The 27,748-nt window shown below is 40.2% G+C and overlaps 1 protein-coding gene across 10 annotated transcripts in view; it reads right to left on the bottom strand.

Annotated features, from left to right (window-relative positions):
- Positions 1–27,748, bottom strand: part of AIG1 (androgen induced 1) — a 254,569-nt gene that overhangs the window by 156,407 nt on the left and 70,414 nt on the right. For all 10 annotated transcript variants that reach the window (XM_030316485.1, XM_030316490.1, XM_030316491.1 and 7 more), the window contains exon 3: positions 13,566–13,667. In XM_030316485.1, the coding sequence (XP_030172345.1) occupies positions 13,566–13,667 (102 nt within the window). The remainder of the gene's footprint in view (positions 1–13,565; positions 13,668–27,748) is intronic.

The raw sequence follows: 27,748 nt of genomic DNA, 5'->3' as shown, positions 1-27,748 counted from the left end.
GGAAAGTGGGTGATGGGCATTGAGGAGGGCACCTGTTGGGATGAGCACTGGGTGTTGTATGGAAACCAATCTGACAATAAATTTTATATTAAAATAAGTAAATAAATGATAAAAAAAGAAAATACTTTACATTCTATTTACCTACACACAAATCATCTCGTATGATTCTAAAAAATAGGATGGTGAGACTGTGAATATAGTTTAAAGGTGAAGGTATTTTCTGTATTGAATAATGATAAGCTCCCGTATTTCTTCACATCTAAAATGTCTACTGAAAAGACAAAAGAAAAAGCATTATCAGGAAGAGAAAGGCAGTGCTGAGTGCCCAAGTCAGTAGGACACAAGGACACGAGGATTCTCAGGCCATCAAAAACTCATTGCCTGGACCTTGTGTTTTTAGTCCATCTCTTGGTTCCTGTGAGCTGTGATCTACGATATTACGTACCAGAAGTCATGATGTTCTTTCTGGTTGATGTGCCCTGCTGCATTTTCCTCTTTTTCTCACCCTTCTTTGGTCTCTCTCTCCCTCTTTCATATTTTCTTTATTTAAGCAGTTGATAAGTGTTTTAGGAAATATTATAAAAATGTCATATTAACATGATGAGGCTCTAAACTAGGGATCAGGACTCTCTAGGAAAATGTGTTCTCCAACAGAAACATTTAAAAGTGAAAAAAAGGTATGGAACTGAAATTTAAAGCAAATCACCCAAATACAGACAGATAAAGAAAACAGGGCAAGATAATGGCATCATTCTGAGCTATTCCTATGCCAGAACTTTTCAAGCAAACTTACCAAACATAAGCAACTGAGAAGGAAAAAATTTCACAAGTGAATAATATAGCATATAACCCTCAGCAAAATCTAATGAAAAATCACCAAGCTGGATTTCAATATAAATTGTTGCTTACAAAACCTGTTTTGCAAATATGTTACTGGTTTTAATGTAAGTTGCTGCATAAAACGTGAGCAGTTTTACAACAGCTATATTCTATAATTTAGACTTTGAGCTTAGTTGCATGGCTTACTTATGTAACTCTACAAAATGGTGAGTCTGGAAGGCTTGAGCTTATAAGGGAAAAATGCCTTCATTTTAGTGATTCCAGTTTAAACTTACAGAAATATCAAATTACTTATTGAAAAATCCCAGATGAAGTAAAAAGGAATGTTCTGGGAAGTTGCCATTGACAGTATGCTGCCCTGATCTTATAGATGTTTGTTTCCCAAGATTACTTAGTGAGATTTATCAGTATTTTAGAAATAAGAAGGGCCAGAGGTCTTTAGCAATCTCATCAGAGAGTTCTAGAGGGGCTAAATTTTTTTTTAAAAGAAGTATCCAATCTAATTTTGTATAAAAATCTGAGAGCTGGCTTCAGCAAACTAACGAAGAATGAAGATAATTAATTAAGAACGAATTAAGAGAATATGACTTGTTCCCCATTGTTCTTCTAACATCCCACCTGACTGCCCTGACCTTGGACTGTCTCTGCTACCCATGATTATAGAAGCGAGGTCACAGGAGGAGAACCTGAGGGGGATCTTTCCAAATCATATGAATCCAGGAGCCTGATCTCTGACTTCCAAATAAGGTTAAAGCACAGCTTCATTCACAGATCCTGAAATGTCAGCCAACTTCACCAGCATGAGAAGCGCAATCAAAAAAAAGACTCTGTGCACCAACAGAAATACATCACTCACTAAAATGGAAAGCCATATAGCAACAACTGATGTCAATGGCGATGAACATTTTTAAACAACTACCACAGACTATGCACTCTCGGTGTGCATACTGAGATAAAGGAACACTGTCCTCCTAGAACCGAAATCTGGTGAGTTGGAATCCTATCAACTGGGCAGTAAACTGCGTACAGAGAGGTACCTCTTCCTACCATCTTTTCTTTACCCACGAACGCCACCTTGACCCCCATTTGCAGCTTACCCTTCATTTTAAACTCCCATCTCCTTATTTACACTTGGACCCTTTGAGCATCCTCCTTTCCTCCAGCGAATGTTTGAAACAAAAACACCTTAAGAGGAACAACACTGGGATGCCAGTTTTCACCATTACCTAATTTTTCCAACCTGTAACAAAGCACAACTCATAAAATCAAGAAGGAGCATCATTCCTTGTGTATGTTAAACACTCGCGGTAAACCAATACCAAATTAAGGAGCCCAGTTTCGACAATGCTGTGAATACCCTTCTGGAAACCGCTTGTGAAATGGCACTCCTTGAAGGCCCATATTTCATTAGCTTGGCAAGACTCCCTTTCAAGGTCATTTCCAAATGCTCGTCTTGTGCAGAGCAGCATGCGTGGAGCAGTGCTAGCATGGCACCAGGTCAATCCATTAGTCATTGTTGGAGTGAGCCTTCTGTGGAGAGGCAGCCTGCTTCAAAGTCAGATGGGCTTCTGAAAAGCATGCCAGGAAAACTTTCAGATTTGAAATGTTTCAGAAAAGAAGGTCACCACATCTTCTAATTGCCTACTCTCCTTGCAGAAGGTGGCTTTTCATACTTTACGCAAATATTAATATCTGCCCAGTGTGAAAACCAGGTTAAAAAACGTGGTAAGTGAGTTTGCGCATATGTCTTCAATTGAGCAGAGCACTGAGTGCCAGACTTCCACCAGGCTGATCAGACTGCAGGTCTGTGTAAAAGCCTGAAGTAGTGGAATTTGGTTGCTATGGCTGCAAATTAAACAAATAAAGGAGACACCGTGGAATGCAGCAAAATATCTGTGGTCCGATTAGTTCATATTTGCCATATGTGTGAATATCAGCAGTCAAATTCTGAGTTGGAGCAAAGTTCTTTACAAAAGGTGCAAGTGAGGGGAAATGCTTAAAAATAATAAGGGAGATGCGAATTCTACGTCCAAGGATAAATATCTGAACTTTTATATAAACTTTAAAGGAATTTCATTAACTTTTATGTTAGAAGTATATACAAATTTCGTGTTGCTAAAAATACAAGACTTCCACGGGAGCATTTTTCCTTGCAGCTTTAGACAAGGTGTGACGCTAGTTTGTAACTTTGTATATGACAGTAAGGTAGTCATTAGCTCTAGGGAAATTTTAGCTTCTCCATAAGATTCCTATCATATCCTATTTGACGGAACTGACATTTATCCAGCCTATCAAGTGGCCGGCATTGTACTATTTGCTTCCACGCCAATCTCAGGAATTTCCACAACAGGCTGTAAGCTCCCCACTAGTGGGATTCAGTAGGGAAATTTAAAAAGACCGTTGAACAGCGAATTCTATTCTGACTAACCTCTCAAATCACTTACACTAAACCGTTTTCACAGAATGAGAATAAAACAGAGAAAACTCGACAGGTCATTTGATTCAGTTCCCCTTTGTCACATGTCTGCATCTATTAGAAGAGCTGCGTACAGAAAGGGAGTGGCTTTTGGGGTTACCCCGGTCAGAGAAAGAGAATAGAACAAAAAAAGACGCTCTGTGATGTGCGTGGTAGCAGGGTAGACATAGAAAAGGATGTTTACTAACTTCAATCTTTGTATCTTAACACATATAGATAGTAGCATGTGAGGAGTGGCACTTGGACATAGAAGACAATTTGATATATTCCCAGGTCACACGGATTAATGTATTTGATAAGGATGAAAGGGGCCGCCTTAAGGGAAACATTTCCACCCATCAAAGCTAATCCTTGCAACTAGGTTAAAACATATATTAATTAGATCATTAAGGGCATGCTAATTCTCTGGATATGGATATGGTAAGACAATAGGAAAAAGTCACCCTTGCTTAGATGAAAAGGAAAATAATCTAAAATGCCAGGAATATTTATCAGTGTCTTGAAGAAATATGTTTGCGAAATATAATGACATTTCATGTTGAAAGGCGTCTCTTCACTAGATGTTAACAAAGCTCCACAGAGAGAGGCCCTGGATACAATAAGCATGATGGGGTCAGTCAGCTCAGCATTCTCCTTCCAGCCAGGGAGCCAGCTAGCTGTGTGAGTATAACAAGGTGTTATACTGGACGCTTGAAGGCCAGCAGATACAGTTCTTCTGTGGAAAAGGGGAAAACTGATTTCGAAAATTGTAAGCCAGTGAGCTTGACAAGGATGCGGTAAAATGGGTCACTGAAGGACTAGGGTATGAAACATAGAGAATTACAGGGTGATCCTAAGTACTGGCCTGAGCTCACTTGGAGAAAATAATCTTATTTCCTTTTCAGAAAGTGTTACCAGTCTGGGAGAGTAAGGAAACACGATAGAAATGCACTCCCTCCATCATTATTCATTCATTCCTTCAAAAATATTTTCTGAGACCCACTATGTGCCATGCACTGATCCAGAAGATGGAGCATGTGCCTGCTCTTATCGAACATCCAGTTCAAGACTAATGTAACAATATACTACAAGTAAAGCACAATGGATGCTATAATAGAGGCACATGTGGGGTAGAGGTTCATAAAGAAGGGGTGATCAGCTCTATGATATAAGGGAGAGTTGATGCATGAGAGGACTTGGAGCAAAAGGAGGGTTTTGACTGGGAGATGAGGGCTGGGTGCACACTCAGTCCTGGAATGTCCTGGAGGGCAGGTTTCGCTGCCATTCTGTATTGGCTGCAGTTTAGCAGAGGGGAACACTGGAGACTCCCTGGAGAAGCTTCACCTTGACAAGAGGTATAAATAGGCTCAGGGAAGTTACCCAGTATTTCTAAAAGACCAGGCATTTTGTGGACAAATTTGGTAGTTTAGGTTCAGATTCAAACAGCAAAAAAAAAAAGTTGGGTTGAACATTTTCTAGTGGGTTGTCAAGTCTTTCTTTGCTTTTCTTTGATCATTTTTCAACCTGATTTGGATAAAGAAGCATGAGATGAGATGAGGATTTGTGCTGTCTTCATGATCTGGTGCCAACGTAAGGATTTCAGACAATGATTCTGGACCCTCAGGAAGGCTTCTTTTCCCACTTTACCTAAATGTGACCAACACAATGACCCCTTGGGATCGCTAGATATCTAGACTTCCCAGCCAACTTGGAAAAAATCAACACCTATCCTTCGAAGGTGAGTTTTGTCCCCAATCTACCATCCACTTGGTGCCAATGCCATCTTATAACCCTCTTCCTCACCAGATCCCTTGTCTGAGCACTCTCTCTCCACTAGACATATTCCATTAGTTTCCTGTTTCTCTATTATCCTTGGACATAGTGATAATCTTCAGTAGCCAATCTCTTCTGCCACCACATATGTAGTTTTTATCTAAGTACCTGTCTTGTCTAGAGGAATCAACCATCTTCTCCAAGCACGGTTACAAGATGGTTAAAATTTATTGCTCTGAATAATCAGTTATTTTGTTACTGACTTTACTCACAGCAGTAGCCTCCAAAGGAGCTTCGATTCAGTGGCATAAACTTAGGCATCTCAATTCAAAACAGAGTTTTAGAAATCAATCATATTATTAAATTCCAACATATATTTAATGACCCTCAAAATCATAGTACTGTGGCTTCCCCAGAGCTCATGCTGTATTCTAGTTGAGTTTAACAAGGTGGAATACACTACAAATACACCTAGAGGTCCTACATTTTGTCTATAAAATACCAAAATAACAACTTCAAATGTTAGCTAAACTACCCACTGGTCGGGTAAAAATGATGTGGAAGTTTCAGTGTATTGTATAATGAAACTGCCAAAAAGAGTTAATGGAGCTTGGACAGCACTAATAGGCCAAGACGATGGCTAAATTGCTCTCTGTGCTCTTGCCAAATCATATAAAACTATAAAAACGAATCTAGACAAGCTGAAGCCTAGTCAGGGGAGACTGAGCATGATGGTAAAGGACCTGTATTCCATTTTTTCAGTAAACATTTACTGTGTATGCAGTAATGCCAGAGAATATGCTAGGTTCTGGAGGAAAAGATGGGAGAAAAAATACAACAGTTGCTACCCCTTATGGCCTCATAGCCCATTAGGGGAATAAACAAGTAAATAAATACTAATCCAATAATGTGATAAGTGAAATCATAGGTGTCAGAACAGTGTTCTGAGGGCAGGGAGAAGCGACCCACTCAGATGCCTAGGAGACTCGGGACCACTTCATTCACAGGTGGTGTCTGAGAAGGGAATGTGGCAAGGAACCATCAGAACTTCAGATCTTCTAGAAAGGTTACTGAGGCAGCAGTGCGGGGAAAGTCCTGGTGAGGAGATAGCTCGGAGGCAGGAAGATAAGAGATGAGCCTATTGCCTCTGTTCAGTTGAGAGATGATGAAACCTTGAACTAAAGCCGGGATGGTGGAGAAAAGGGGGCCGGGGCAGCTTTGGCAGCTACTTTGGACGTACATCTAATAGGACGTGCCGACTAACTGTGAGGGATGTGGTAGAAAGAGGAGCTTTTAGATGCTTCAGTCATTATTCAAGTGGCAACATGGGATGAGTAACAAGACTGAGGGAAGGGGTTAAGGTAATGAGGTGAGGGGTTAACGTAGTGAATTTGTTACAGTATGTTCATCTCAAGGTCTTTGTGTCAAATGCTGAGCGTGATGCCCCTTAGAAGATGGAACAGGAAGAACCAACTTGGAATGACCAACATTTAAGAGAGACTGAAGTTATGGGGAAGAGCGAGATCCTCTTGGAAGAGAACATGAGGAAAACAATGACAACTGGTATTTGAATCCTGTGGAATGGATGAATGGACTGGGCCAATTTGGGCTGGAGGAAAGAACAGAAGGCTCAGTTCCTTATGAGAGTCTTTCCTAAGCTGAAGACTCCATGGTCTCGGTCCACTGTTGAAGTCCCATCATCGGAGATGCCCAGCAGAGACTGAAAGAGAATCTGCAAAGATACTGTTCAGGTCATTTAGGTGCCACATGGTGTATGGACCCGCTGATCTTTAGAACCACTTCCCAAGTTTAGAGATGATGCCTCTATGATAGAAAATGCAGCTTTGTGCTTCTACTTCACTTTCTTTGGCAGCTATCGCTGATGCTTGCCAAGGTTGGAGCTTCAATTAAAAGGAAACTGGAAAGGATATAGGGATGGACTTCTGCCAACGAGTTGGGTCTGTGGCTAATGAATGATCTGTTTGTGGTAATGAAGAAGGAAGCCAGTTCCTAAGACAACACCTTCGGGCCTGGCCCCTCCTCTCCCCCAGCTATGAAGAACTAAGGGCAAATGAATGGGAAACATATGAATGAAGTTTACTTTGAAATATCTATGGATTTAAGGATTAGGGGTAAAAGAGCTTGAGTAAACCACACTTTGGGTTTTGCTGACCCCAAAATATCTGCATATAATTTATAGACCTTATGATGAATTCAAACGACTGCTGGGCCTGCTCATCTATTCAGTGGAGCAAGAAAAAGGGCAGAGTGTATGCCAAATGATATTAGCCTTGAATTCTACCCTTACGTGGAAAATTAGTTTTACACAGGAATTTGTGATGTCAGAAAATTGCTTTAAAAAGCCATGGTCTATTACCCTAGAGAAAAAAACCAACTAATACCCAGACAAAATAATCAATATAGGGAAGAACTTTTCAGTAAATGTGACCCAGGATATGATTTGCCTGGTCTGTAACTCTCAGATGTTCCAGGGACCATGGTGTGTTTTTTGGACATCATTTCAGGCCTTCTCAGGCAGTAGTAGCAATATGATACGTACCAACCGACAAGACCCCCAGGGGGGATAGCAAGTCATGTCTAAGATTTTGCTGCAGTGCAGCTGAGATGGGAGAGTGACGTAAAATACAAGCTAGGAAAGAAGTGAATGGCTTGGGGTTGTATTCCGTCAACTACCATGAAAAGGAAAAGACCAAGAAGGGGAGAAGAGAACAAGAGAAAACATGGACATAGAATATTGATAAAATTCATTCATTTCATACAGCAAATACTCATTGATTTCCATTATGTAGAGGCACTGTTTGAGGCGCTTGGAATAAATGAGTAACTGAAACAAAGATCCCTGCTCTTATGAAAATTATATTCCAGCAGGAGAGGACGGACAATAAGCCATAAGTACAACATAAAAGTAAAGCCATATAATATGTCAAGGATAGTAAGTGCCAGGAGGGGGACAGAGAGCAGGGACAGCGAGGGGACTCTGGGGATATGGGAGTAGTTGGCAATACCTAATAGGCTGCTCAGAGTAGGCTTTACTGAGAAGGTGAGATTGAGCCAATGAAAATTCACAAGGAGAAAGCTATGATCGGTAAAACTGGACATGAAAAAGCTTACACATGAGAACCGTATGCAATAACTGTGAAAGCATCTGCCTCACTGTGGATGGAACTCTTTCTTGTTCCTGGGTCTTTGGGGTCTTATTTGTTTTCTTTGGGAGGTCCATTGGGAGTTTTAGAAAGTGGTTCCCAAGAAATTTCTGACCTCTGCTCCAGTCTTACTTTTATTTTGAAAATTTACAAATATCTCCCAGTTACTTTAGAATATATTGGGACAATGAGAAAGGTCAGCTTTATTCATATGAAAAAGGAGATAGTCTTCTTTTGACCAACAGCTTATTTTATGAAATATCCCATATCAGGGTGGCACAGAGTTGTGTTATTTAACCAAAGAATAACATCTAATCTGACTTCCTGCAAAACCAATGATCATCCAAGCAGTATTCAATGCCTTCTCTTCGGAGACAGATGTACAAAAACTTTAGTAATTACCAAATGTCAAAATAATATCGAACGGAATAAATAGTTACCTAAATTAAAGTTCTCTTGAGGATCAGTGACATACAATGAGAAAAACTGACAAATCAAGCATGAAGAGAGGTGGGGTTTATTTTTGTATCTCCTTATTAATTATACGGAGAAGGAACAACCGCTGTGATTATGAGAATATCTAGGTCATGTATGCTTAAAGATCCGTGATAATAACAATAATAATACCCAAACTTCTGCAGTGCTTGGCATTCTCAAAGCATGTTATAAACATTAATTAGGTCTTCACTAAGCACAGACACTGTCTCATGGTTGGTTCTTCCTCTTATAGCATTGCTGAGAATCTGCAATCTTTCTAGAGTTTAAAGATTTATTTATTTATTGCTTTTAATGTACATTTACTCCATTGACAATGCTTTAAACTTGTAATCAGCAGAAGAGAAAGGTTCAGGGATCTGTTTTTTGCAACCAAGGAAGAGGCCAGAATAACAATAGTGCTTCTTCTTGTCAGAGTGAACACAGCCTCCTGGGGACCACTCTGTTGGCTGGTGGAACTGTTTCCCCACTCATCTTCCTCCACCTCAAACATGCCGTTTCTATACTTTAAAGGTGTAAATATTTTTCTCCTGTAACCACACATTACCTAGCAGGCTTCTTTGCATCTCGTAGGTTTTCAATAAATGTTTGCTAGATTGAATTAAATCAAAGCTCAGCTCCCACAGGTTGTATCCACACAGAACCCAACCTCAACTGTCAATGACTGTTCAAATTACATTTTTAAAATGGATTAATTTTGCTGAAATCACCTCTAACTAGAGATTCTCTTGTCTGCTCATCAGTGGACCGAGGGAAAGAAAGGTGGTAGGAGGATATAAATGTAAGCATGACATTCTTCCAAGTTTCAAAAGCAAACACACAAATACCCTTTTTATCACCAATACTTAGTGAATGCCTAGTGGGCATCATGTGCTGTTCGAATGGCTGGAAATACAAAAAGAAATAGGGCTGCAAGGATAGAACAGTTTTTGATTTTGGCTAGTGAAGTGACTCCAGCTAAAGGTATTATATTTTATAGATTTACATTTTTAATTGTAATAAATTAAAATTTTGTGTGGGAATGTGCTATTTTAACGGAGCCCTGAGATAAGCTAGTGGTTACACTAGTGAGGTTGTATTACTGTTGCAACTCATCTATTTATCAGTTTCCTCTTCTCTTCAAAAAAAAAAAAATTCTAAGATTGCTTGCTGAGAGAAAAAAAGTAGACAACAGAAAAGAAGAGACAGGATACTTTCCTTTAGTTCCAATTGTGTCTAACTTTTGGGTATTTTGGTGTAAATCAAAAGGAAAGTCCTTTGAATTTTAGATCTTGTGAGTCTGTTTTCTAACTGATTTTGTGCTGGGCAGTTGAGTGTTATGAATTCAAGGCTGACTTGGTGACGTCTTCTGAAATGGTGCCATGACAGACTTACAAACTGCATTTCAGTTTTGTGGTTCAGGGCTCTGGATCCTAAGAGCTGATGTTGAGACTCTTCAAGCAATGAGTGTGAGTCTACATGTAAGAACAGGGTACACTGTCTCTTGGAATTCTTGTAGTTATAAAACTCTAGGTAGACAATACCAAAAGCCTAAAGGACCATACACCATCTGCATAAATATTTAAAAGTTATAAATTAAGCGAGCAAAATATTAAATAAAATATGTTCTATCCTTCTACATTGTTAGATATATATTTCATAAAGCAAAATAAAAATTATGTGATTGGATGAGTAGAAAAATAAAGGCTTATAGAATTATAAATTACAAATTTATGAGTGACAAATTACAAAAATTATATTATTTAATATAACATAAATATAAATATTCTAAAATTTTAATTCCTTGCCTTCATTTCAGCAAATTCACCGAATTCGTTATTATAATGGACACTCACAAAATTTAAGCTCTATTGATATTACTAATGTAATGCATTAATTAGAAACAATGTAGTTATAATCCAAGTACACACAATTTGAATGTCTTCATCAAAATGTGAACATTCAAATGAATGTAAAAAAATTTAATTGAATTATTTTCATACTTTTAAAACAAAATATTCAAAATTACCTATTTTGAAATAAAATACACATGACAATTATTATTAAACTTTTAAATAAAATTTAAATAAAGTTGAAAATGCCTATTTGAGTTTTTGGTATTTCATAAATTTTTTACACATTTTTATAAAAACTAAATTATTCATGATTCCAGCAGTTTATGTTCATATTTTAAGAGCCAATCGAAGGAATCAGTATCCTACTTAAAGTTACATCTATACAAAGTTAGAGTAATGTCAATTAATATTGCAAAATATTCCTCAGCCCCATACAGGCAACTTCTTTGTCAGTAATTTTGAGACCATGAACTGGAACATGAAGAAAACCAGAGAAATGGTCATTCATCCCTACTAAAGTACAAAACTCATGAGGAAAGACTCTATGGAGCTCTTATTATCTTAGAGGATTTGACATGCCGATTCATTTATCTTTTCTGTTTCCGAAATATTCATATCACTCAAGTTCTCCTTGAATTTCTAAGTAGTGTTTGTCTCCAAGAGTGAGAATTCAACCCATCAAAGTGACTCAAGGGGAAATGATGAGAGTTCAGTTATACCTCTAATGACTGCATCAGTACTTTAGAACCATTCATTTGAAACATTAACTAGCACTTGGATCTGCAAGGGTTGTGATTTATTCTCTGGCCTAAAGGTAATATTGTGCATTTGAGGGGTGTAGACAATAAGGCTAACAGTTAAGGACTGTGCTTCTATAGCGCAGGATGCAACCACTGGTTCTCAGTTAAGGCCCTCCTTGTGTCCGAAACTTTGAGCCTTGGTTTCGTCATTTCTGAAAGGGATACCAATTTCTGGTTCATAGCACCACCATGAAAATTAAATGGTATAACCACTGTAGAATACCTAGCACACGGTAGGTTCTCAAAAAATAACAGTTATTATTACTGACTGGCGAACAATTATGGAAACTGGCTACAGTAGCCCCCCGTACCCTTATTCACAGTTCCAGTTACCCAGGGAAACCATGACCTGGAAACAGATGCCAGAAGATCAGTAGTAGCCTGAGGCTACATCACAATGCCTGCATCATTTACCCCATGTCATCTCATCGTGTAGGCATCTACATTTATCATCTCTCATCTTCACAAGAAGTGTGAGCACAGCACAGTAGGATATTATGAAGAGAGAGAAATAGCATTCACAGTTTTATTACTGTATATTACTATGTAGTTATATGTTCCATTCTGTTATTATTGTTCATTTCTTTCTGTGCCTAACTTATAAGTTAAACTTTATCATAGGTATGTATGTATGTATAGGAAAAAACACAGTATGGTACTATCTGTGGTTTCAGGCATCCACTGGGGATCTTGGAACAGATCCCTCTTGGATAAGGGGGAGGACGACTATATACTAAATTCACTCATCAATCCAACAAACATGTCTTGATCCTACTACATGCCAGGTGGGTGGGCAGAGTGCTTGCGGCTGGAGGTTTTACACTAGGAAGGAACACTTAGTGAGGGGGGATACAGACATGTCTAATGGAGACTTGAAGGTCCTTTGCAAATGTAACTGACAGGGGAGCTAATCTGGCCTATGGGGGTGAGGACAGGCTTCTGAGAGATGTTGTAGAAGCGAGCAGGATAAGAAAGGGTTCCCCAGGAAAGAATGGAAAGAGCATTTGGGGCAGAGGATTGCAAAGACATGGGGTTACGAAAGGCTTTGCACATTCAAGAAAAGTCAAAAGTTGGAGAGGCATGGAGAAACCACATCAAGTCCGTTAGATGGTTACATGAAGCTGACAAGACCCAGCTTATTCGTTTGGAACTGAATCAGAGATGCCACATTAATCCTTCAATAGTGCGGCTCTAATTGGATTCAAAGAAAATGCCAGTTTTCCGAGTCGTGCCACTTGTGATGAGTTGTCTTAGGAAAGGATTAATCAAAGTCCCGCAGCAATGTTTGTTAGTACACACCACTTTTCTCAAAATATACCAAAATTGGGGGCAGAAAGGAAACTGTTATTTTGGACCTATGACGTGTGATTTCTAGCTCCTCTTTCCCCTATAATTTCTGTGATGGGTTGCCCTTTTCACCAGGAGCACCCAGTGACATATTCTAAAAACTGCTGTAACCAAAAAAATGCAGGCTTCTTAGTTAATAACAAAACCGCTCAATTCCAGAGGCAGAACGAGAAGACAACGACAAAATTTCTCTGAAGAAAATATACCCTCAGATCTTATAAGGTGATGTGCAAACCATCCAAAAGATTTGATCTGAAACATGTGAAGACGACACCATGGCTAAAGCTTCAGAAAGAATCAGACTGAGAAGAAGGAAAAGACCCAGCAGTCCCAGGCAAACACGCTCCAATGGGGACAGCCCGCCATGGCAGCACCCACTGCTAAGGCCGCCTCCATGCCTGCGGCAGATCTCCCAGGGAAAATAATAGTCTTGCTGCTCCTCCTGGGGAAATTCTCCAAGGAGAATTGTTGCTTCCAACACAATTCCACTCATGTAGGGAACAATGGCCCTCGATAGTTGTATAGGTTGGAAAAGATCCTCAGGCTCCAATAGGGGATAAGTCTTTGAATGGCACAGAAATTAAATTCATCCTGGAATAAGCTAGTTGTATTATCCAACAACACCAACAACTTATAAACTGTGGGTTCATCTTCTACATAGTTTTAATAGTGACTCAATTTCATGGAAGTTGTTTTTTATTTACGTTCAGCATTCTTCTCTAATTATAATCTCTCATAATCCCCATCATTTCACTGCCATTTAGGTAGATTCTATGGAAAGCCTAAATTAGAAAATAGCTCCCTAATAGATTTTTTTTTTTTAATGAAAGGAAATTATTTGTTTTAGTCCACTCACCATTCCGTGATTCAGCCACCCTGGGATAAAATTATCAAGCAACTTCGGGTAAATCATCTCTCTGTCATAGGCATAAATGATCCAGAACACCGCTACAACGAACTGGAAGGGAAAAGAAATCCTTTATTTCAAATTCACAACATACAATTTGTTGGTTATCCATTGTTCAAAGAACCCAACAGAACTGTAGTCTACAGTGAAAGGCGAATCAGTAAACCAGCTAATGACTGGAAAGAGAGATCTAACTTCATTCCATTAGTGGTAATGCGTGGGGTCCTTCTTCCTTCCTTGATCTCCCTATTGTGTTCTCTCAGGCAAAAAGGGATCTATTTTCGAGGGAAAGATAAATCGTGTCTGTCATCTGGAACAGCTCTCTCCTAGGGCTAATTGGGTTGGTTTGAATCCTCTCAAGAGAGTTTAAAAGTTCACTGGTGGTTTTTTGGATCCCATTCCCCACTGTACAGAGTCAGCACACATTCAAGAAACTGTAGTGTATTTTCCTTGAACCCATCATGTGGTTTAAATTAATCTCCACATTCTCAAGTTTCCATTTCACCACTAACAGCATTAAAATCACTGCTATATAAAATGTCCCAAAGTCACATTTCCTGCAAATGTATTAATTTATATAGCCTAAGCAGGGGCTTTGGCTGCACTGAGAGCAAAGTGTATGGAACACAAGAATCCTAATTCTCTTGGAATAATTTACATGCTCATCTGGGTTCCTGAGATTTATTTTGACCCATCAGCAACATAGACATCAAAAGAGAGTAGACTACTCAATTTATTCTCTTATCTTTCTTCAAACTAATGGTGAGAGAAGTTCAGATTAAATAAAGAAATGAATGGTCCAAGGTCTTAACCTTCAACTTAGAATTTTAGAGAAAACACAAATGCTTTTGTACACAGTCAATAAGTGTAGCATGGAAAAGGAAACCATCCCAGAGGGAGGGCTCAAAGTCTCTGCAGAGCTGTTACATCTCGAAGCAAATGCTACAGCATGATAAAATGCAGATAAATATTAAAAAGAAACACTTTTTATCTCATTTCTTATAAGTCATCTCCACCCCCACATTTTATTAATAAAAGTAGTAAATATCTTAATGCCACTTTTCGTAAAACTCCCAGTGGTTATACCACAAGCTAGTAATCAGAAAGGTTCCAAAATTCTTTTCCAAGTATGTCAGTTACAACATGGGTAATAGTAGCCTTTAAAAAAAGTTCACCCTTAAAACCTAAGATGTTATGAACATTTCTTGCTTCATAAAACACATTGAAAGATAATTATAATAGGCAACCATAGATTACACACATAGTTTCAATACCAGATTGGGGTCCCTAGTTGTTTATCCTGCTTTTGGGTCAACTATTTTCACTTAGTTGATAAATGCACAAGATGGAAAAGAAAAAAACAAAACTCAAGCCATTAATGTTAACTATCGTTATGATCTTTCCAAGCACAATGCGTAATTTTTAAATTATTCACAACTTTGGTTTATTCATTCCACTGTATACTCCAAATGTACTCAGTATTGGTGTTACCTGCTCTCAGATCTAAGCCCCAAGATTGCTACTCAAGTAGCATTGCTACTCAAAATGTGGTCCCGTGGATCAGCAGCCCCCATGTTACCCAAGAGCTTGCTAGATACATTGAATGCCAGGTCCTGTCTTAATATATTCTGATTCTGCATTTTAATAAGACCCTGGGGTCATTCATATCCACATTAAAGCCTGAGATGTCATACTTTGGACACCACTCCAGCCACCCTGAGCCTCCTCCCCCCACCACGGAGCGAGGTAGTCACAGAGCCAAGTGGCTGGTCTGTCTAGAGCCTCTGCTCTCCTTTTCCAGACCTGGGAAACCATGATCCTAGAATTTCCTGCCCCAGAAGACAAAAGTGTGCTTCAGGGCCCGTGTGGGCCTCCTTCCTGGGTCTGATCTGGAGGACTGACCGCACAATAAATGGGGATAGCCCCTGACCTGAGAGGTGGTTAAGACATATCTGCTTCTGAAGGGTGAGAACCAGTTTTACATTTGGTCTGGAGTCCACATATAAGCACGAAGCGATTTCAATCCTGGAAAGAGCCATATGTGGATATCCCTTCACCTCTGCCATATAATGTCACCTGACAATAGGGCACATCTTCATCACAGTCACAGGTGCCCTCCCACATTCGAGGGGAGGGGATTATATACTTGCTCCACAGGCGATGCAATCTTGGGGCCAACTTAGAATTCTGCTTAGCGTATGCTTCCACTCTTCTTTTCCAAATTGTTTTGGCTATTTTCAGTCCTTTGCATTTCCATTTAAATTTCAGAATCTCAGCTTGCTAATTTCTACAAAAATATCCTCCTAGAATTCTGATTACAACTATACTGAATCAATATGTTCAATTTGGGGAGAAATGATATCCTAACAATATTGAGTCTTCTGTCCCAGGAACATAATTTACGTCTCCATTTATTTAGATCTTTGGTTTCTCAGTTTGTAGTTTTCAGTGAAAAGGATCTTGTACATATTTTTTAAAAAATCTATCACTAATCTATTACTAAATCTATCACACTTCATGTGCTTTTATGTTATTGTAGATATTATTAAATTTGTTTTTACATTCTTTGTTGCTAGTATATAAAAGGTACAAATGACTTTTGTATATTGACACCATATCCTCTATCTTTGCTAAATTCACATAGTTTGAGTAGTTCTTTCACAAATCATTCTAGATTTTTATACGTACATGATCTGCAAATAAAGATAGCTTTTCTTCTTCCTTTACAATTTGGATGCCTTTTACTTCTTTTTCTTTTCTTACTGCACTATGACCTTTCGCGCAATGTTACCTAGAAGTGATGAACAGTGAACACCCTTGCTTTTTTCCCTATCTTAGGAAAGTGTTCAGCCTTTCAACATGTGCGTTTGCTATTAGCTGCATGTTTTTCTTAGATGCCTTTTATCATGTTGAGGAAAATCTCTCCCATCCTACATTTATGTATGTAATGAGCAAGTACTGATTTTTTTCAGATAATATTGCTGTAAAGCCTCAGGTGATCAGACAGCTCTTCTCCTTTATTCTGTTGATATGATGAATTATATAGATTTTTAATGTTAAACCAACCTTTAATACCTGGTCATTAGGTATTATCATTTTTATATATTGCTGGATTTGACTTAATGACATTGTGTTAAGAATTTTTCTCTTGTCTTTATTAAGTGTATCAATCTGTAATTAGGTTTATTTTCTCACAGTGTCTTTTTTTTTTTAAGTTTACTTATTTATTTTTGAGAGAGAGAGAGAGAGAGAGAGAGAGAGCATGAGAAGGGGAGGGGCAGAGAGGGAGAGAGGGAATCCCAAGCAGGCTCCACACTGTCAGCATGGAGCCGGATGCTGGGCTCAACCTCACCACCGTGAGATCGTGACCTGAGTTGAAATCGAGAGTCGGATGCTTAACCAACTGAGCCACCTGGGTGGCCCTCATAATGTCTTTTTCTAATTTTGGTGCCAGGACAATGGTGACTTCAAAACACAAAGCAGGAAAAGCTCCCTCCTCTATTTTCTGAGGGACTCTGCAAGATCAGTATTCTGTCTTCCTTACTTATTTGATATGCTTCTCTAGGGGAGCTTTCTGGACTTCTAAGTTTTCTTATGAGAAGATTTAATAATGAATTCAATTTCTTTAATACATATAGAGTTTCCAGGCTTTCTGTGTTCTCTTGAGTTACTTTTAGTCATTTTTGCCTTTTGTGGAATTTTCCCATCTCATGGAAGGTTTTGAATTTATGAAGTGTCCTTAATATTCCGTCATGGAAATCAGCGAATGCTACAAATCACGTATTTTTTTCCCTGGAGAGCCAGTTGTTAATTACTTACTAGCACACCACTGCTGAGAGCTACTTTCTGTTCGCCATAAATGATCATTCATGGTGTCCCGACCACGGGGAAAGCATCGTGGGGTCAATACTTACCAGTGCAATCGGACCAATCCTTTAACCCCTACCATATATTAAGGGGACTGCATGGATCATTACAAGTGAAGTGACTTTCAAGAAAGTATGAGTCACCTTTCTTAGCATCACACTAGAAGGTCAAGAGGCCCAGCTAACTGAGCGATCAGCCTTCTAAATAATTCTTGAGATATAAACATGGCACAGATGGCAGTTTCTTGGCTCCATGCGCTGATATCCTCTTGACAGTATGGTCATCAGCAAACCCAAAATAAGTTTGAACTCTACTACCGGGGCATGAATATGAAACAAAAATAGGTTCTCTGGGACAGGCCAAGTGCTACTGAAACGTTCCACTGTTGTGGCCAGCGATTCCTCCGCGTGCACCTGCTGCTTCCCCGCTGCCAGGACCAGAATACTGTACTTGAACTGAGAGTGGAAGGAGCTCAGGCACTTTCTAGTCCTTCAAACTTCCCAGACAAAGTACTTGTGTTACAGCTGGTCGTTGAGGCCTCGTTTGAACCCCTGGAACAATTAGCAATGAATGCGAAAGAAAACTGGATCCACACTTCACCTCCTTCTATAAGGAGTCTCTTATACGGTATCAGTAGAAGCCGAAGTTAACCAGCTTTAGTCCACTTCTAAGAAGAAGCTTTACTGATCAGTGGGAAATTCTTGGGAATTCAGTAAAACCGATTAGAGCACAAAGGCTGTTGCAGAGAAATTTACCATGAAGGAGGCCAAAGAGAAAAGTCACTTATCTACAGATTGGTCTATAGAGGCCATTTACATGATCTCAAACATCCACTGTTGAAGGAAGGAAGGAGGAAATACACGAATACATCTTTAAAGTCTTTAGCTTCAACAGGAAAGGATCCTATGAAAGTGTGTTTCCTTTAAAAGCTCATCTATTAGTACTCATACCAAATACCAATTGGGAAAAAAAAATTTAATTCTGTTTTGGGCTCTATTACTTTGCCTCCAGATTTGCTTTGTTATGATTTGCTTTCCCATCACTTCTTTCCCTGGGAATACGTGCTGCGAGGTAATATGTAGACGTATTTCCAGTTGTGATTTCTCCTTCCAAACACACAAAGCGCGAGAATAAGCTGTGTGTTCTGGGTGCTAGCTGGCTTTGTCTCTGATGGTCCCCACACTGAGACAGACTGTCTCATTTTGACAAGGCCCTTGTCTTCCCACCCTCCAGGTCTAGGAGATCCCAAGTCCTTATGTGCTTTCCTGGCTGACCTCCCTCAGCCACACCCTCAAATGCAGCAATGCTCAGTGAAGCACAGACCCCTCTGGAACGTTAGAGTAACTTCTGTTCCAGGGTACAGTTAGTCTCCAGTATCCATTCCTGCAACCATGACCCAGATGTCTCTACTTGTAATTATGAGGCTATGAGCACCATTGCATTTTTCACTCTGTACATTATGCTCATAGTACCTTAAAACCAGAATCTGCATTTAGAGCGTTCCTAAAACACACATCACTGCCTTTTTTCACAGCCTTCAACTATATTTACCTATCCATTTAAGGTAAATAAAAATATCCACATTTACCTACATTTAAGTCCTTAATTATCTCTTCTGACTGAGTAAATAACGTGAGCATAAAAACCCAGCTCTCATGGTGCCCATGTGATTTGACGCCCGCCTTTCTCTCTGACCTCCACTTGTACCACATTCTCTCTGGCTCCCTAGGCTCCGACTGGCAATTCATTCCTAAAACTCATTAAACTCTTTCCTGCCTCAGGGTCTTTGCATTTCCTACTCTTAATGCCAGGAATTCTCTTACCCCATTTTCACCTGGCTGGATTCTCTGTCCCCTCAGGCCTTGGGGGAGACCTTGCCATAGACTCCACTGCACGTTATTTTCCATCACAGACCCTGAGAGAAAGTAAGCTATTGTTGTTGTTCACTTGTTCATTATCTGGCTCTTTAAGAGGAGGTGAAGTGTCAAAAAACAGGAACTTGTCTGTCTTGTTCGCAGCCTTTTTTTTCCCCACTGCCTCGCACATAGCATGTTTGTGATGAAACTTCCCGGAGTAAATGAATAAAGATGTGTTGCTGCTTCCTGTATGTCTGTCAGGCTCTACATCTCCCATAGGGGAAAGTACCCTTTCAAGCCTTCAATTTGCTTCCTAATGACCTAAAATTCCTTTTTTATGTTCTCCGTGTTTTTTGTCCTCCTGTCTGTGTGGAAGAGAAGCCCTTCTTTCCAGGGTCATTCTTCCAGCCCATCTCTTCTCAGACTTTCTACCTGCTGGCCCCTCCTTCACCTGTATTAATCTTCTATCACCCTGAAATAATCCTTCTCTGGACTTCTGGATCACGATGGAAGTACTAAATGCTCTCATTCCCCAAATCAACCAAACACAAGGAGAATGAGAAACAAAGTGAAGCCAATGCAGTAGGAAACACTGATAATCCAAATATCAGTCTTTTCGACAGGTTGCTAAGAATTGGGAAAATTGAGCAGGGACGAGACAAGACTCTGATGGAAGAAACAAGATCGAAGGGTTCTCTGGTCGAGCGAGCAGAACAGAGAGATCGCTACAGGCGGCATACTCTAAGGGACACTGAATGACCCTTGCTGGGAACAGGAGGAGGTCTGAGATGCATGGGAGCACCAGGGAGACGTTCTGATCCCTGCGTGGCTTCAGGTGTCAGCAGTGGTGATGCTAAATGTGGGAACAGGCCAGCGTTATCATCTCTGGAGAAGCAGGATGTGGGGATGTTAGGTAAACAAGAAAGGATCTGCAGTGGCCAGCCTGCACGCTCACCTGACCCACACAAAGCTTCCCGTCACCATATAAAATGGTTGTGATCAAAACGAGTCAAGGAGAGAGATGAGTGTAGCCACTCTCCAGAGGAGGTGGTGGTGGAAAGCAGGCAGAAATTCAAGCTGCCCTAGCTCACTTCTGTCCTTGCACAAAGAGCTGGCTCAGAAAGAACACACCCATTTGAGGATGAGTAATCATAAGAAAAGAAATAGCATGGAATGTATTCATAAATACCACAAAAGGGAGAGAGAGAGAGAGAGAGAGAGAGAGAGAGAAGGGGGACTATGACCTCCCCCGGCAAAAGGCACCTGAACAAGACAAACCGGAAAAGTTATTAATTAATGATCAAATGATTCTCCATTAAAGAAAAGAGGTCAAAGATGAAAATTTGAGATTAAATAAAGAAGACAGACAAGATAAGAGGGGAGAGTTTAAGAAATAAAGTATAAAAATATAAAGCCACATAAAGCTGAAAGTCACATTATAAGCAGCAAAAGGAAAACCTGCCTTTGGTTAAGATGGTTGGGGGTCAGCTTTCTGCAGTGCCGTGGACTAGATACACCGAAAAACCCTCCCACTGGGAAACACTAGGTGCTAAATAAATTACAACAAATATACCTTCAAATGTATTGCTGAGCAGACAAGAAAGGAAGGGAAGTCACTGGGAGTTAGTGGGGGGGAAAAAGACCCATACGGACAAGAACAGAACAGAGACAAAACCAGAACAGTAGCAAACACAGAAACTGGGGCTGCCCTGGGGGCCAATGGCCCTACTAGAATCAGAGTGCTCCCTGCATGGTGGCCACGGGCATGGATGAGCCCCGGGCCTCGGGCCCACGCAGATTGGTGGAGCGGGCCCTGAGGGGTCAGAGCTTCAGTGAAAGGGCAGGCTAGAGAAAGTGCCTTCATCAGGCTGGATATATTGCTTTCTAGTCCGAATTGCTAAGATTTTTTTTAAAGTCAAAAACATTTCATTTCACTGAATTTTGTGCCACGCCGAGATCGCCATTTTTCGTCCTTCATCTTTGATTCATGTAAGCTGAGTGTGGTTATTCACAACGACTGCAAAGTCAGAGAACAGCTTTTATGCCCATATCAGGTAACTGTGGTGGATACTGTAGTGCCTCTCCCTGATCCCCTCTTCAGGGTCCATGCATCCAGCCCTCAGATGTTGGGAATACTGGTTTTTGGCCACTCTTGAGCTGCATCCCCCCTCATTGGGAACCGCCTTGCGCGAAGTCAGGCCCCTTCCCCAGGGGAAGTCTGAATCCAATGACTGACTGATGCAAGGAAACAAGCCCCCAGCCCCTCTGTCTCCATTCAGGGAAACTCTAAGGTCCCAGGATGCCTGTTACGACTTCAGTGTGGGCCATCCTCCCCTTCTACCCGCTACTGTCCTCCTCACTTCAGAACAGGTGTTTCTCCCAAGAACCCCCTTCTGCATGTGCTCTCCAACCCTGAGCCTGTTCATAGCAAGCCCAATCTAAGACCATGCCATGCATGGATAAGCACAACAGACAGACATATTTAAGCATGAAAACATTCTTAATACATCACTATAGAGAAATGCATAAAAAGTAAAAATTATTTGTAATCTCGCCCTGTATAGACAGTCATTGTCAAAAGGATACGTAATCCTTTAAAAGGTCTTTTCCTATGCATGTAAAGTGCATTCCATTAATTATTTTAGAAAATTAGATCATACTTTGATTAGTCTCCTGCAATTTTTTTTTAAGTTTATTTAGAGAGAGAGGGGCAGAGAGGTTGGGAAAGAGAGAGGGAGAGAGAGAATTCCAAGAAGGCCCTGTTCTGTCAGGAAAGAGCCCAGTATGGAGCTCACAAATCATGAGGCCATGACCTGAGCTGAAACCAAGAGTCAGACACTTAACTGGCTGAGCCACCCTCGTGCTCCTATCTTCTGTGGTTTTTTAACTTAAGAAAGTTTTAAGGTGATATCCCAGTTTTCTTAAGCACTTCATAGTGCCACACTGTATGATTATGCACTATAATTACTCAAGCACTCACTAATGCATATGTATATTCATTACAAATAGTACAATTTCCAATAATGCTGCAATGCTTTGTGATGTGTGTGTTTTCATGCACCCAAATCATGAGTACCTCAGAGGAATAAGTCACTAGAAGTGAAGCTCCTGGATCCAAGGTCACCATTGCCTTTTGAGCTGACTTTCACAAAGGCTCCTCTGTCATTCCCTGCTCCCAGTGCCTACTGCCTTTACCCCGGTTCCAGGCCATGCTGTCCCTGTCCTGGACTATTGCCGTAGCCCCTTGGCTAGAGCCACTGGCATCAGTTTCCTTTAAATTCTATCCATGCTTTATCTTGGCCTCAGAGTTATCTTACTAAAAACATTTAAGAACTTCTCAGTTTAAAACTTCCAATGGCTCCCCCTTGCTTGCAGAATAAAATAAAAACTCCCTTTGTGATCTGGTCCCAAATTCTCTTTCCAGTTCCCTTCCAGCTTCTTCCAGGAACCCAGTCAACAGAATATGTATAGTTTCCCAAACTTACCACATATTTCCAAGTATCCATTCCTTTCTGCTTTTTGTAATAGCAGTTTGAAATGCAGTACATTTTTTTTCCAAAATCCAAGCTCTATCAAATGTTAGATATCAGTTGTGCAGCTGTCCCCACCACCTAAAAAAAACCCTACAATTTCTCGTCAAAAGTAATTACTTTTTTCCCTGACCCACTTCAGGCCTCTGCTTATAACATGAGCCCATTTAACTGTCTCCTATGTGTCCTTTCGCTTGCTGGCCCCTCCAAGCTGCTGAAGGCTCTGTCTGCTCTCCAGGCCCCTCATCCGCTGCCCCGTCTGCCTGGAATGCCTCCCACCACCCCTCCCCGCTCATCCTTACCATGTAGAAGGGATCAGAAATAGCATAAGCTCCAAGAAGCCTCCCCTGAGTTGTCCCTTTTTCTAGCATGTGCTCTCATAGCCCGTTATGTTTTTCCTTCATAAAGCTAGGCATAATCGTGATGAAATAAGTGACTGTGTAATTACTGGTTTCTCTTCCCAGTGGGATGTGAACTTGATGAGAGAGCAAGGACCAGTTGATTTCCTCTCTGTTGCATCCTCACATCTCCCTTGGCACGTTCTATGTTTATTTCCTGGCTCTTTATTTTGAAATAATCAAAGACTCGCAAGAAGTTGAAAAATAATACAGAGAGTTCCTGTGTATCCTTCACCCAGCTTTCCCCAAGGATAACATCTTACACAAGTATGGTACATTTTCAAACCAGAAAACTGACATTGGCACAGTACTATTAACGAAACTAGAGACCTACAGACCTATTCAGATTTCACCAGTTTTTCCAGCCACTCATTTTTTGAGGGGTGTATTGTACCATGCAATTTTACCACATGGACACATTTCTGGAACCTCTACCGCAATCAGGATTCGGAAGAGTTCCATTACCACAAAGTCCCTAATGCTACCCCCTTAAGAGTCACACCCTTCCCCAACCTTGACCCCAGCCACCTATGGATCTGTTCTCTGTCAATATATTTTAACATTTTGAGAATATTATATATTCTGGCTTATACCTTTTTAGTTTCTACTATGTATAGGTCAGGGGCTTCACAAGCAAAATATTATTTAAGAGTTACAACTACCCTGAGGCAGCTACTATTATTTTTATGGTTTTATGGATGAAGAAATTAGCTTCAGAGAATTTTAGTAACTTTTCCAGGGTCAAAAAGTGGCCAAGCCAGAATGTGAGGCCAGACAATGAAGACCCCAGAGACAATGCTTTTAACCTTTCTTAATACTTATTACACATAATAGCATACTCCTTTGAAGGAATTAATAGTTGAATGAATGAATGATTAAATGTCAAAGACAATTTCATTTCTAAGTCCACTAGCAAGGCCTGCATACAGCAGGAATTCAATGAATGTTTGGTCGAGTAAAATGTTTGGTTAATCATTCTAGAAAAATCAAAAGAAAAAGAAAGATGGTGACATGTGGAGAAAAATCTCCAAGCTGCTCTTCTGGATCAGCCATGACATACAAAGCCATAGGACAGTAGCATGGGATGCAGAACAAATCAGGAGAATCATTCTTGTCTTCGCTAGTAACAAATGCATTAGTGGAATCTCAAGCATCTCAACAACAATTATTTGGCCAAGTACGTCTTCCCTCTGGCAAATTCATATTCACAGGATAGAGAAGTAGACTATTTGCTGGTCTTAACTGATATTCAGGTCTTGTCTTGCACCTTGGAGCCATGCACCCTTCTTCCTTCCTCAAAGCTTACTTAATAAGCTCCCGTCTAATTACTCTCATGTCATCTTTGGGATGTGAGTCTTCCCCCAGAATACCAGCTTATGGGGCGGGGTGCCTCTGACCTGACATCCTCAGACTCTTTCGCCCAGGGTCATGCCCTGTGTCATCCCTGTGCCTCCAGGCTGAAACCACACCAATCAGGCCACATTCTTCTGGTTCTGTCTCTTTTCAGTTCTCAGGCATCTCTGTTTGATCTGTTTCAACAATGACTGAAACATGGAAATGGAAATGATCACTTTTTCGTTCACTTCTATTTCCCATTAAGTGAACCCAAATTGCCCGGGGATGGCTTCCGGTGGTAGCAGCCTTCTTTTGAAAGTGTTTTTCATACTGCATTGAGAGAGTCCTGGCGGTGGGGGGCCTGGTTAGGAAGGTGGTATGCACTGTGAGGGGGTAGGGTGTAGGGAAGATGAGCCCCTAAGGGGGAAACTGTCTATTCTACTTTCTGGTCACCCATCCACGGATGAAATAGGGGAAAGGAACTACTAAGGTCCAACTGATATGATAAGCAAGAATCAGGAATAGTTGAGACTCAGATGGGCAACTACAAAGATTATAGCCAACTGCACAGATGGGATGAAAAAGACAATCAAGTACTCCAGTAAAATGCATAGTAATGGAGCTGGAGCTGATAAACACATGGAAACAGTTGATGTTCTTTATCTCCACAATGGTAGAGGTTAACCCTGAGGTATCTGGCACAACCACTTCTTGAAAAGAAACTTCAAGGTGAGGTAACTTCTATTATTGAGACACTGATATAAAGGAGATTCAGTAGGAGCCACAGGTGAGCCCATTCTCTAGATAAGACATGTGTAAAAAGGGAATCAGAACTTACTTATATATCCAGCTGGTGGAATAAATGCTCTGAACTTACTCTCCCAATGAAAACTGCCACCATCAAAAAAAAAAAAAAAAAAAAAGCTTCATAACATATTCAGGTGACAATGTATTGTTTCTCTTTCATCCTTTCAATGTTTCTTTCTGCAAATACCAGACAACAGGCATACATCCACACATATAAATTCCCATATGTTCATTTGTGTATGTGTGTCTCCCTTTCTTAAATATACATATCATACTATATAACCTTGATTTTGTTGTTTCATAACATACCCAGGAAGCATGAAGCACCTTTCAAAATAAACCACTATGTCACAAAAAGTAATGAAACTGTAGATGTCAAAATAAAGTGAGTGAGAATCCCAAGAGATCAGCAAGCACAGAGGCCAGCTGTCCTCCAGAAGTATCTGTCAAACCACAGTGACCCTGAGCTTATCTCTTGATGCCCTGTGGAATTCAGGAGATAGGAGATAAAGACTGCCCAAGGTGGGGGACCCACTCCTCTGCCTAAAGCTGGTACCCCAGACGGTTACTCCTTCAGTGAAAGGGTGACCCTCAACTCAGCAGAGAACAGGGTAATAAGAAAACATGCCTTGGGGCACCTGGGTGGCTCAGTTGGTTGAGTGACCGACTTCAGCTTAGGTCAAGATCTCACAGTTTGTGAGTTTGAGCCCTGCGTCAGGCTCTGTGCTGACAGCTCAGAGTCTGGAGCCTGCTTTGGATTCTGGGTCTCCCTCTCTCTCTGCCTCAGAAATAAACATTAAAAAAAAAAAAAAAAGAAAAGAAAACATGCCTGCTAGAATCTTAGCTCTGTATTGAGAAGAAAGAGAAAGAAAAATTACCCTGAAAATTCATAACCATAAGATAGCCATCAGAACCTTAAGATGGCAATCATGTAGGTTTGTGGACTGATATGGGCTTTTGGGAAGATGTAGCGATCTGAAACGTGTGTTCTTTTTAAGTTCATTAGGAATATCAAAATATGCCACCATTTAAACCAAAAAGCAAGTTCAAAAAATTTCAGAGTATTGGCGTCTTACTGATCATAGCTTCTGGTCAAAATGCAGTTGAGTCTGAAATCAATAATAGAAACATAAAAATGCATATATATTTGGAAATATGAAAACATACTTTAAAAACTTAGGGATATAACACAAAATCAGAATGGACTGTAGCAAATATTATAGACAAACAGTAATAAAAATGGCAGATACAATTCTTGTGGGATGTAGTTAACATGTTAACTGAGGGAAATTTGGAGGCTTCTATACTCATAGGAGAAAAGAAAAATGCATAAAAATTAATGAGTGAGGTATACATCTTCATAAGGCAGCAAAGAATAGCCAGATGATTAATGAAATAGAAAACAAACATACAAGAAAGGATCAGTGAAGCACCTTTACAGGTGCAGGGGGAAAAGCCTGATAAAATGTGGCAATCATTCTTGATAAGAATTCTCAGCAAATAATAATAAGAATACTCCTTGTTAGGGAGTATGGCACCCCAGACCATGCTCAGATTCTCCTGGGTGGAGGGGATCAATGCATCTTGGCACACCTGTATTTCATCGCAGCATCCCGTTTAGGAAGTTTGGTTTTTTTTTTTTTTTTTTTCCTGGAGAATCTCTTACACATGTGGAACAGGAGAATGTACAAGAATGTTCAGGGCAGTATTGCCCAGAACTGCTAAAAAATTGGAAACAAACTGAATATTCATTAATAATAACACAGATAACTTTATCTGGTGAAAATTTTAAGGACATGGAAGATCTTATAAGAGATCAATTTTTTCCTCTTTTGTGCAAATTTCAACCCTCTGGTTCAGCAGTTACTGATTCTCACCAGAAAATGTGTATCCACCACCTACACAATTTCCAGGTGAACTGTGTTGGAAACTGTGGGTGAGCGGACTCATTTCTAACTTATGACATAAACCCCACCAACAGTACATTATTTTCCCCTGAAGCCTTTTACCAATATTTGACTCTTTCCCTCTACCTTCTGCTGCCTTCATGAACCATAAGAGCTCCTTCTGGGATTTTGGATGGCACCTCCAAACATACTGTTGGAATTTCAAGAACTTGTACCCTCTAACCTTTCGAATGAGTGTTTGCGATGGGGCAGCATACTACTTTGTTAAAAGATGCTCTCATCTCACAGGACATTCTCTGTGATATGAGGCCATTTTTAGGGCAAATGCAAAGAAACTGATGCTGTTTATGTGTCATCCAGCTAAACACTGTTCTAGATACTCTGTGTCTTTCATTGTCCTTCACAATAACCCAAGTGAGTTAGGTGTTGTTG

The sequence above is a fragment of the Lynx canadensis genome, chromosome B2, assembly GCF_007474595.2.
Source record: "Lynx canadensis isolate LIC74 chromosome B2, mLynCan4.pri.v2, whole genome shotgun sequence".
Taxonomy (NCBI): domain Eukaryota; kingdom Metazoa; phylum Chordata; class Mammalia; order Carnivora; family Felidae; genus Lynx; species Lynx canadensis.
Note: the sequence above shows the minus strand (reverse complement) of the source record. Positions and strands in the feature narration are given on the sequence as shown.